This window comes from Lacerta agilis, chromosome 1 (assembly GCF_009819535.1).
Source record: "Lacerta agilis isolate rLacAgi1 chromosome 1, rLacAgi1.pri, whole genome shotgun sequence".
Taxonomy (NCBI): Eukaryota; Metazoa; Chordata; class Lepidosauria; order Squamata; family Lacertidae; genus Lacerta; species Lacerta agilis.
Genome location: NC_046312.1, coordinates 105,204,710 through 105,216,976, shown reverse-complemented (window position 1 = coordinate 105,216,976; position 12,267 = coordinate 105,204,710). Strand labels below are relative to the sequence as shown.

The 12,267-nt window shown below is 42.6% G+C and overlaps 1 protein-coding gene across 5 annotated transcripts in view; it reads left to right on the top strand.

The window, feature by feature from the left end:
• The first annotated feature begins 1,217 nt into the window (after positions 1 to 1,217).
• LOC117055997 (prolyl endopeptidase FAP-like) overlaps positions 1,218 to 12,267 on the top strand; it is a 56,186-nt gene continuing 45,136 nt past the window's right edge. For 2 of the 5 annotated variants that reach the window (XM_033165987.1, XM_033165979.1), the window contains exons 1-3: positions 1,218 to 1,318; positions 7,638 to 7,721; positions 10,671 to 10,755. In XM_033165987.1, coding sequence (XP_033021878.1) covers positions 1,232 to 1,318; positions 7,638 to 7,721; positions 10,671 to 10,755 — 256 coding nt within the window. In that variant the 5' untranslated portion in view covers positions 1,218 to 1,231. Of the gene's footprint in view, positions 1,319 to 7,637; positions 7,722 to 9,986; positions 10,367 to 10,670; positions 10,756 to 12,267 lie in introns of those variants that run through there. The other 3 variants (XM_033165996.1, XM_033166001.1, XM_033166011.1) reach the window with 3 other exon arrangements.

The following is a 12,267-nucleotide window of genomic DNA, read 5'->3' as shown; positions in this document are numbered from 1 at the left end:
TTAGTAGTACAATTGTCGTGTCATTAGTCAGTTCCTACACCAAAAAAGACCCCGATTTGCACAAGAGATGTATATGGTAAAAATGTAAAGAACCCCGACAGTTAAGTCCAGTCTCGAATGACTCTGGGGTTGCGACGCTCATCTTGCTTTACACGCCAACGGAACCAGCGTTTGTCCGCATACAGTTTTTCCGGGTCATGTGGCCAGCATGACGTAAGCCGTTTCTGGCAAATCCAGAGCAGCGCACAGAAACGGCATTGACCTTCCCACAGGAGTGGTACCTGTTTATCTACTTGTACTTTTTTTGGCGTGCTTTCGAACTGCTAGGTTGGCAGGAGTTGGGACAGAACAAAGGGAGATCACCCTGTTGCGTGGATTCGAACCACCGACCTTCTGATCGGCAAGTACATTAATAGATGCAACTGCAATCTGCAATTTAAATAGAAATACAGTGCCATAGAGGGGGAAACACCAAGTGGCTTGGATGCCTGCTCAGTCTGCTGGCAGGGTACTGCTCCAGGCTCCTCTATATTTTTATGGTTCCTTATCTTTCTTTTTCTTTTTTTCAACAAAAATAAAAAACAACCACAAACAAAAAATTATACACAACAACATCAAATCCATAAAATGGGATTCTCTCATGACTTCCTTCCCCTGGTTCCTTAAATTCCTTTTTCAACTGCATCTCATTTCTACTCCAAATTCTTTTTTCTACCTCAAATTTCCTATATTCTGAAATTACATGTGTTCTTAAAATCCTGCTTAAATGTATTAACCTGTTTACAATACTTTTGCAAATGCATAATAAACATTTCCCGTTCTTTTTTAAAAAAAATTCTTATCATCTTGGTTCCTTACCTTTAAACCAGTCTTGGCCAGAGCAACCCATGAAAAGAGGACACCTTCAGATAGAGGGGAGAACAGGACTGTCCTCTGCAAAGGAGGAAGGCCAATCTTAATTCCATCCATTTGGTTGCTACTAACTTAAGTCCCTCTTGTGCAATTGGCTTTCCTTTGGCTTCGGGCCTACCTCTCTAATGCAAGGCAGAGCTGCTATTTTTTAAATATATTTTTAAGAGGCAAGTTCAGCTGGTAGCAAGAGTAAGACAACTGGGGGGGGGGGAGGCTGGTTCACGAACAGGCCTGTGAGAAGCCTCCCTGCCAAAAAACAAACAAACTCAGAGAAAGCAAAGCTTCCACCCCCCCCCCCCACCTGCCTGCTTTGCTCAGTATGGTAGTGAAGGAAAGGAGGTCGTCTTCTCTTCCAAGGCCTTCCTGTGAGCAGATGTTGGATAAAATTGCTCCTCGGTTGCAGGAGGTAAGGGAAAATGGCAATCTCGCAGCGAGGTAGACTTCTAGTTAACACATGCACAGTTTGGGTGGCAATTTTAAATGTGGACTCAAGTCTCTGCTACTTTTAAGACTCTTAAAATGCTTGCAGTTCAAAGAGCAAGGCAAGTTCTCGTTGCTGTTGAATTTGCTTGCAACTGCTCTGTTTTGCATTAAGGTGGTCGCTGGTTCAAATTTTGTCTCAGCCAGAGATCTCTCTTTAATTAGCTAGATTCTCTTCCTCAGCCACCCATCCACAATACTGTGATAATAACGTTGGCCTACCATGTTGTACAAGGGCACAGGGAACGCTCTGTACTCTGAGACACTTTCTTGCATACCTTCCTTGGGACTAAAACAAATCCTACTGGCTTGTGTTTGGAGCCCTACCAAGAAGCGGTGTAAAACCCTCATGCATTATCGATAACCTGTGGGAAGCCTGAAGGCAGGAATTAAGATCCAGTTGGTGACGTGTCTTGCAGAGTTCCTGTAGGGATTACCAAACTAACATGTATGAAGTACTTTTGAACGCCTGAAATGTGTTATATAAATCCTACATAGACATCAAAACCAGCTCCTTCCTTCCTTACGCAAGGATTTATTTCTAAACGAGGTGATATGATTTGCCTAACTTTGGCATTTAGCTGGGTAATGGAATGAGTTTTAATTCAATTGATCAGTTTAGGCTGCAATCCTTATCTGGAAGCAAGACCCACTGAGTTCAATGGGACTTCATTCAGTGTAGACACTATTAGGGCTGGAACTATAAATCGGCAGGTATTTTCATGTTAATCAACAAAAGTCCCCAATATTTTTTCCTGCAACTTTATTATTTAGAATAATTAAACCTGTATACTTCCCTATACTCGCAGGTCTCGGGGAAGTTCACAATGTAAGGGCATTTCAGAACATATGTATGCACATGTCGCGGTAGAATGCCATTTTAAATGGGTGCCATGTATCTTGTGTAAGTGTAGTTTCGCTTGTTTTTTAAATGCTGCTTATTAAAATAATAGAAAGTAAATTTGAATTTACTTATCAATTGAATAGCAATTTAAGCAAAATAGTAAAAAAATAAATAGTAATTTTAACCAAAAATAGCCTGTTTAATTAGAAATGTATTTTCAGTCAAAATTACTGATTTTTAATTGAGGAATCAACTAAACATTTAGCGTTATGGAAATCATTCTGTCAGTGCCGTAATTTCTGCTTGCCAGATGGAACAGAACCTCTCTTCCGCCTCCCCACACCCTGTTCTGGAGGCATTCTCTCAACTACTCTGAGCCATTTGGGAGTGGTGGGAGCCCCAATGTGCTAGCAGAATTCTTTATGTGACTTTCCACTAGTGGGACTCATTAACTGAATCTGCCCCCAAGGGTGGGACTCAAATGCAGTCAGACTCGGAGAAGACTGACTCACATTAATAAGAGCCCGTTTGTTTCAACAGGTGTACTCTTGAGTAGGATGTGTTTATTTGCTGCCTGTTATTGAGGCAACACCTTAGGCAGGAAACGGTACATACTAAACTGTATATGCACATAATTTCAATTTGGCCTTTCCTTTTTATGGCCTAAGTGAAATGAAACGCGTAACACTGGAACAGATTTCTGTCAACGCGTGTTGGTTGCAACAGCACTCTTTCGGAAGGTGCTTGCAGCTGCGCCAAGTGCCCACTGGAGCCCGCTGTAGTGCTTACCAAGTTCTGTGTAGACTCTCTGCTCTTCCGCTCTCTCCAGTCATATCCAGCAAGGAGAGAGGAATATGGGAACAGTAGAGGTATATTTCAAAGAAATCAGTAGGCTTCAGTACTGGTTCCTGATCCTGCTGTGTTGGTAAAATATACCTCTTTCTACCCCCTGTAGGGAATAGCCTGTCATTGAAATTCTACTCAGTATTGATCCAGAGTAGATTCCGACATATAGTTAGCAGAGTAAAAACTTGAACACTCCCAAAAAACAGACCAGAGCCAATTGTATTTCTTTTTTTTATATAAGAATTTATTGGTTTTACAACAAACAGCAAACAAATACAACACCCACATTAACCCAACACCTACTGAAGTATACAAATACACAAACACCAATAATTCTTCTTCTTATACTGTAAAAAAAAAATTTCTTGGTCGAATCTTGGTACAGACTTCCCCTGCCTTTTCGCCTTCGGTTCCAATCCCAATTATTACTTTAATAACATCTTATGCCATCATAGTCTTAAAAACTCAAAAATCCAAAAGTTAAAATCTAAATCTTCTTTCTAACAAATCTTGTTTCATAATAAACCGTATTTTCCCATTCTTAACTTAACATAAATCAAATCATGTTATAGCTTCATATTAATTCCACACAAGATTCTAGTTCTTATCCACTTATTTTCAACATAAATCGTAACAAGTATCTTCATTAACTATAACTGCTGTTAATAACAAAAATTTAAAATACCTCTTTACTTTCTCTAAAACTTAAAGTCTTGACACACCAGTTTCAGGTTACCATAGTACATCCCTTTTCCTTTATACCTTGATACTGTTCACCCTATCCCCCTTCTGTCCATTTTCTTTGGTCGTCCTGCTCCAGGGCTGCTCCTCGAAGTGTCCTTTTTCTTTGCATATCCACAGATCCAGACTAAATCCACAGTAATCCTTGCATAGAACGTCAGGGTGCGCACCTTTTCTCCCAGCCTCTCCGGTTCATCATCACATTCTTCTTTTATTTCTAAACATAAACATAAAGTTCTCACCTTCACTCCCAAGCTCTCACCTCGGGAGTTAGATATAACAATTTTCTCCGTCCTGGGTCTGCCACCCCCAAGGGACGATCCATTACTCCGGAGTCGCCATATCTTTTCATCCTGTTGTTCGATCAGTCCCTTCAGTTCAGTGCCAAGGATCTCCTCCAATACAGCCATTTCCTGTACAGTCTCCTCTGTGGGGTATAACTTTTCTGACATATGACAGTTCAATATTTCCAATTTTCGGTTGAGCAGTTCCAGTCTCAGTAAAATAATCCTTTCTTCATGGGTCATTTCGCAGTTCATAGCCAAGTCAAAAACAAAGCCAAGCATGGCAGAAGCGGGCATAGGTGTCAAATTACAGTTTCGGTTCTCAGACTTCTCCATCTTATTACCAGTAACTTTCCATTCAGTCCAAGTCCTTCCCGGCCATTTTCCCTGAATCCAGGGCGCAAGAACCAAAAGTTTTAAAAAGAGATACTGTCCACCAGTTTGTTCCCCGAAGGGAAATCCAAGAGTCTCACTTATCAAATTTTAAATACTTTGTAGCCATCGCTGTAACAGCAGTCTCTTAAGCTAGTTATTTTCTATCCCCCGAGGGGAAAGAGGCAGGCTCCCTTTCCAAGTGTCTCCCAGGTCGTCATCAAAGCGCAAAAACAATCAAATCCAATACTCACGACGCCGGGATTCTTTAGCTCAAACTTTGACAGGTAGAACATTAACGCTCATCGCGGGGGCAACCGCCGCTCCACGTCCCGGTTGGGGCATGTCCCCTGAAGCCCGGCTCCATTTTCCCTTCACCCCCACTCCCCCTTTACAGGGGGAGCGAGGGAAGGGTACGGAGCCACAGTGGGCATAGCCGGGGAGCCCAGGGTGCGAGACGCTCTTCCCGCACCCCATCGGAGCCCCGCTTTGCGGTAGCGGGGCTCCAACCCCCGGGACGGGCTGGGTCGCCTCGCAGCCGAGGCAACCCACGACCGCTCCGCAATTGCGTCGCCGCCGGAAGTCAGAGCCAATTGTATTTCATCCAGCAGAGCTTTACTGCTACTGAAGGCAAGAGAGCATAATGGTCACAAATCCAACACACTCAGGATTGGCACTGTCCCTAAGAAATCCAGTTGCAGCAGACTTACAATAACTTATAATTAAGTCTAAACCTTAACACTAAGCATACTATGTACAGAACACCGACCAGAAGGAAAAGAGATAGACAAAGTGAAACCCAGGCTCCTTCTGGCCTCTTCTTATAGTCAGCATGACCTTGACAGAAGAGATAAGAGCAGAGTGTGAGGGATCCCACTCCCTCCCCTTTCGATACTTCCCCAACCGAGACACTCCCTAGGTTTCACTGACAACTAGGATGAATCCTTCAGTGTTTATATGGGAGTTGTCTCTGGGGTACCTCAGTGCTTTACGTTTGAAACCCTCTTGCCACCTATGGGACCTCCCTCCCAGGGTTCCCACCTACTGCAGTTTGCCTTCACTTTAGGCAACTACGTGGCACACTTGGTTTCACTGTCCAGCCCTCTCTTTGACAGGAGAATAAGCAAATGGTTTCCTCTTCTACAGGAAAGCTTTGTTCTCTCCTCTTAGTCAAACCTCTTAAGGTACTGCCACAGTCAGCGAACGTTTAAGCACTTTTAACTTTATTAGGTAACTTGAAAACATGGATGTCTTGAGTTATTACTGGTACAAATCTTCTTATATAATTCAGCTCAGTTATAATCTTTCCTGCATCCCGTTAGCAATGGTAATGACCTTTCCTCCCATTCCCCAAAGCCTAACCTCGCAGTTTCTCTTTCTAAACCTCCACCCCCAACTGCCAAACCCCCAACTGCCTTTCTAGGTTGTTCCCCCTCCTTTTAGAATGCCAAGTAGCTCCGCCTCCCAGGGAACACCTACCTAACATGGGAGTGATAGGTTAACCCATGATGAACCAGGCCTTATTCCGCCACACAGAGCTGTCAACCTTCCTTTTTTTTGCATTGGGAAACGGCACTGGAATAAGGGAATTTCCTGCAAAAAAAGGGAAAGTTGACAGCTATGGATAAGAGAACCAGCTGTACTCAGCTTCTCTGAAGGAATAACCCAAACTTGAGCCTTCTGCTTGTCCCTTTCACACAGAGAAGCTTCCAGAAGCCTCTTCAATTAAGTAGAATAGGAAAGATCTCTACCCACCAGATCAATACTTTCTGTACCAAGAAATGAAAACTGACATAGCCAGAGCTCAGTGGTAGAGCATCTCCTTTGTATGCATCAGGTTGGCCAGACTGAGGACAGGATGTTGGACTATATGGGCCATTGGCCTGAGCCAGCAGCATCTTTTTATGCAGAAGGTCCTAGGTTGAACCCCTGGCATCTCCTGGCAGGCCTGGGCATGTTTCCTGTCCAAAAAACCCTAGATAGCTGCTACCAGTGTGGACAATTCTCAGCTAGGTGGACCAGTGACCTAACTCAGTATAAGGCAACTTCCTGTGGTTCCTAACCATGATGCTACAAAATTCATACAGCTCTGCTCCATCTCTACTAGCTGGGGGTGGGGGTGGCGGCAGTTCCCTTACCCCAAGTTATTTGGAGGGTTTGTTTATTTATGTTGGCTCTAGACTTCCTTTCATTCCAAAACATTCCGACTTAACGATGGAAACTTCTAACCATTGAAATGAACACAAACCACAATATGTTAAATTCCCCCAAGGAACTAGGCGTCACACTTTGTGTTTACCACCATCCGGTTCTTCTAAGACTCAGGCTTTCCATACTGAACTTGTAAATCTACAGAGACCACTAGTCCATCCAGCTCAGGTGTGAAGAACCTTTGGTCCCCCAGATGTTGCTGAACTACAACTCCTACAATCCCTGCCCAAGGGTCATGCTTTCTGGGGTGGAGAGACACCAGTTCCCCAGCCCTGGCCTATTCTTTGGGGCAGTGACTCCTTAGGAACTTGGACAGAGACCCTTCTTTCTTACAGAGACATCAGAAATTGGACCGGGGTCCATATATGTGTAAAGCATGTTCTCGCCATGTAAGAAAAGAAAAGAAATTATGGTAAGGCTTTCACCCAACTAAAGAAATCTTTGTCAATTAATTGTATACATTTTATTCGATCTATCGGTTGATTAAATCTGCAGAAATTTTCAAAAGACAAAAGAATAGTTCTAAAGAAGAAAAACCTAAATGTTTTTAGATTATGTGTCTTTGTTAGAGCAGCGATCTTCTTACAAGAATCATTCACCAGTCACTCTCACCCCAATGACTTTTTTAAGATAGCATTTTGCCAGCCACTATTTTTTATACGTACTTGTATTGCCAATAATTGTCTGTTTAATCCAGGCCTCTTTAGTTGTAATCAACTAATTCTTTTACAATAGATTAATCTAAGCCACAATCACAACTACAATTCTATACCCACTTACCTGGGAGTAAATCTCATTGGACTCCATAGAACTTAACTTCTGTGTAGACCTGTGTAAGTCAATGCTTTAAACATTGCAGCCTTAATTTTTTTTAAACCCTCATTTGGTTTAGAGAATTTTCTTCAATGGACGAGCAATATCTTGGTATTAATGCTTCCACCCAGCAGCACACAGGCCATTGCTGGTTTTTTGAAGCAATCTCTCCTCACCTAGAAAAGAGGATGAAGAAGCAGAAAGCCAAGACAATGGAGGTAAGCATGCTTTTTATTGACCACATGAGCAAATAACGCCACAGCTAAGTCTCTCCCCCCCCCCATCATGAACTTGTTTCCCTTGGCAAGACTGTGGTTCCTTTGATTGCCACAGAGAGGCAGAAATTCAACAAGCTGAGCTTTATCAGTGTATTTCTGCACTGGTGTGAAATTCTACCTGTTGAATCTCTGCCATGCAGCTCTTAAAGGCATAGCAGGCTCTTCAGCAGGAAAGAAAAGAAAAAGTGATGTGCCCCATTGTTCTCACGTCATACAATTCATTGAAGGCTTTCTGCCGAAATCTCCCCAATCACACAAGCTGTCATGGAAGAAAATTGTCTGGGCCATTCATTGTGCAAATATGAAGTGCATCCTTTAGACCAGCTTCTATCTCCAGCATCTGCTGGAGAAGACCTTGTGTTTGCTGACTGTTAGTGGGCTTGGTGGCCAGGTGTAAGGCAGCTCTTTCCTCCTGCTTCTATTTTGCATGAAAAGTGCAACAAGGAGAAAACGGTTCCAGTGAAAAGGCAGTTGGCTCATACTCGACCTCACAAAGCTCTCCCAGCTCTGGTGTCCTTTCGGCGAAAGCTGCAAGCTGGGTGTGACAATCTTGCTAACATTTGAATGCTCCGATCCAGTTCCAATCTGAGGTCATCAGCTGAGAATGTTATTAAATGCTGTTTGGCAGATCTAACAAGAAAAGGTTGGGGCTTAAGTTTCTCTTTTCAGTATGTTGAAGGGAAGGCTAGAAATCTAGAAAGCAGGGGGGCATAGCCTTTGATAAACAAACAATATCAGTGTTATTAACCAAGGTACCAACAGTGGAATCCTACTTAGCATGTTTCTTCAGAAGTAAATTCCACTGAATGCAATTTTCTTTCAGCTTAGAGTGTTTAGGATGAAGGATAGTTGGCTGCTGGCACAACTGCACAGTGCAATTAGGCCTTTTGCACAAAGCAATAAGCACAATTTCTCCATCAGTACAGTCCTGTGCAATCTAAGAGGCAAGGTGCCCCTTAATTTTTCTCCTGCTCCCTTTATTCATTAAATACTATGCATGTTTTATGTAGAAGTGGTTAATGGGGCTTACCCCCAAATAAATGCATGCAGGTATGCTTGTGTGCATAGGACTGCAGGTTAAAGGTTGAAACTAGGGATGGGAGAGAAAGTTAATTCAGTTCACATTTAAAGGCAGACCTACCAAATTTGCACTTTCTGAAATGGCACATGAGCCACTTTTCCAAATTTGCACTTCTCTGACTTTTCTGTTTCAGTTCTCCAGTCAAGCAATGTGTACAAAAACACAAATGCTAAAGTGTACGTGTGTGTGTGTCAATGAAAATGACACACACAGATACTTGCTGGCAGAGACGTAGCATGGGGAGGGGCTGCCGGGGCAATGGCCCTGGGCACATTTTTCTGGGATGATCCCAACCTCACAAAGCAGCTTGGAGCGGGTGTCACTCCAGTGGCGGCAAGAACTGGGCTGGCACAGTGGGCTCAGTTCACCCTCCATTTCCTATGCCTCCCTGCCCCGGGCACCAGAAAACCACACTATGCCACTGCTTGTTGGGGGTTGACAGGAGTTATAGTTCAGCAAAATTTGGAAAACAGAATATGAGAGAACTGGGCATGTTTAAATAACTTTCCTGCAAAAGTATCGGAACGAATGCTCAGTAAATGGGCTGTTTGCAAGAGCCCTATCTTCACCCTTAAAGAGTCACTCCCAACAGCTGCCTTCTTCCTTTTCATAAGGAAAACTTTGTGCCAGAAAATCGAGAAGAACGCCTGGTTAATAGCTTGTCTGGAAGAGGCAAATTGTTTCATTTTCCTTTGAAAATACACAGTGCTAAGTAAAGAGCTGTTTGGGGTCTTTAATGAAGACATAGGAAGCTGCCTCATGGCAGGTCATATTATTTCTCCATCCAATCCATTATTGTCTGCTCAGGCTGACAGTGGTTCTCCTGAGGTCTTGGGCAGAAGTTTTTCACCTTGTGTGATTACCTGCTATCTTTTAATTGGAGGTGCTGGAAGTTGACCTCCTTACATGCAAAGCATGGGCCCTACTAAAGAGCTGCAGTAATTTCCCTAAGGTATAAATCAGTCTCATGTGTGTGTGTGTGTACACACATACATAACCCCCCCAACTATATTTACATATGTAGATCCACAGATTCTCCACTTCTTCCTTAATTTGTTGCTGTATTATGAGTGCACCGTCTTGCTTTTGAAAACGTTTCCTACTTCAAGTATTGCCCAAACACACTGTAAATACTTCTCAGGGTGAAACAGCACATCTCCAATCTGCTGTTGAGTCACAGGACCCACAAACTCTTCATGTAAGCATCGTTAAGTTATGGTTTACATGAACGGCACTGATACAGCCAAAGGCCCGCTGCAGCCACCCACAGTTCATTTCAGGGCTGAGAACGCCCTCAAAAATCTGTTTCCTATTTTATGGAAAAACCTCTGAAATTTGGCATGGATTTTGAAAGCACATAAAGAAAACTGTCTGGGGCTTGGCCTCCGTTTGAGAAAGCTGACGCTGCTTTTGCAAACTGCTCTTGGAGATCCAGTGACCGGCATCCAGAAGACGGAAGGAGAACTAAAGAATCTTCCTTAAGAGAACAAGTGGGAGAATGAAGGTCTGTAAAAAATAATAAAGTGATACATAAATAGGTCTGGATTTTGGAGGGCTTTAAAAACTTTTTGTTCTGTTGCTCGGCTGTGAGAAAATACCAGAGGCAGAAGGCACGCTCTCAATAGGAAGAAGAAACTGAAAAAGCATACGGCTCGGCACATACTTGAAGGAGACTTCAGCTGTTGGCATACAATATGCTGCTGAAATCCTATAGTTTTGCTTTGGGAGGAGGGGAATGGACTATAACAAAAGTCTTGAGAACTGTCATTTAGGGAAGACTTGAATTGTAACTGATTTCTATTCTACAGATCCAGCTGAAAATCTTAGTTGGAGTGATCTCATGTCTTTTCCTGTCTTTGTTCATTATGTGTGCTGTATTAATTCCTCCGAAAGGTAAGATAACATCCTGGAAAATACAAAATCCTATGTCCATAAACGTGTCTGCAGGCAGAATTATTTTCGGCAGGGCTTAACATGCATGTAACTTTGAGTAAGTTTGCACCCTAGCTTGCTTGCTTTCTTTTTAAGCTGCAGCTGTTTAGTCAGTTTAACAATAGGGGTGGGGGTGGGGAATCCATTTGCTGTCTTCTTCCCAGCAGTACTGTGGGCTTACTAAGGTATAGGAATTTGTGGCTGCCATTATCTATACCCTGGAAAAATACAGATGCCTGCATGTGTCGATGCAAGGAATCTTTTCAAGTGAAAAGTGTAGCTGCATTGCCATTGGTGCGCATCACTGGTAATACATTTTGACAAGGCTACAAACAGTGTTTTCAATGGCCATCTACCTGTTAGCGTGCATTTCCGAACTCATGACATTTATGGCTTGTTTTCCTCCTATCCGTTGCTTTGGATCGGGTTGCTAATAATCCTAGATACATACAATGTGCAGGCACTTTGGTCTGATAGGGTTTCCTTATGGGATCTGTACACAAGAAGTCAGACCTATCCAACAGTCACTCAGAGATTCAACATTAGTCATGCTCAGCTTCTATCCACCGAAATGAATGCTCCTAAGTCAACTGATCTTAACTAATGAGTGACAGATACCACCCCATGACTGTTGTAACACAGAAAGCCTCTCAAAAATAGAAAAGAAAAAGCTAATCCTATTCATTTTCCCCCAATGATGCCTTTTTTCATCAGAATAAAATGATGGGAAACGTGTATCAGTTATTTTTGTTGCTGTGCATATTGTGCAGGGAGGGGAGAACCATCATCCATTAGTTCTATGTTTATATAAAACAGAAAATATCCTCTATTAATTCTCTGTGTGGTAGAAAACCAGTTATTCAGCAAACCTTAAATGCTACCTTCAGCAGCTTTACCAAAAGGCCCCTTAAGCTACTATGGCTGACAGCAGACTTAACAGCTGAGAGATACTTAGCCTGAACTTTTGACAGGCAAAGCATATGGAAAACAGGGCAAATATTAATGAATTTTATTGCTGATGGGAGGCTAACATTTTACAGCGTATAAAAAGTTCATAGCTAGTAAGCTTGACAGCCATTTCTTTCTACTAGCAGTAGATAGCTTTTGGCACTTGGGTGCATATTTTTAGGGCTCACCTTATGTCAGTGATTGTAAGTTGTTTCAAACTGCTTTTAATATTTTAACGTATCCAGCCCTGGGACCTTAGGATGACCGGGAGGTGAGGTAATTAATAATGATAATATGATCTAATATTTTATCTCTGTAGTCAGCTGAGACTTCATTAGACTGGCCTTCATTAGTGTTTAGCCCCAGTAACCATGTACTGTATTCAGAACAGATAACACAAGAGACAAGACTGCTTTGAACACATACAAAATGCCTCTTCCTTCACAACGAAGAACTATTCCTGCATAATATATCTAAGGACTGGGAAGAAGAGATTCCAGGACAAGAAGTTCCAGCTTAAGCTTT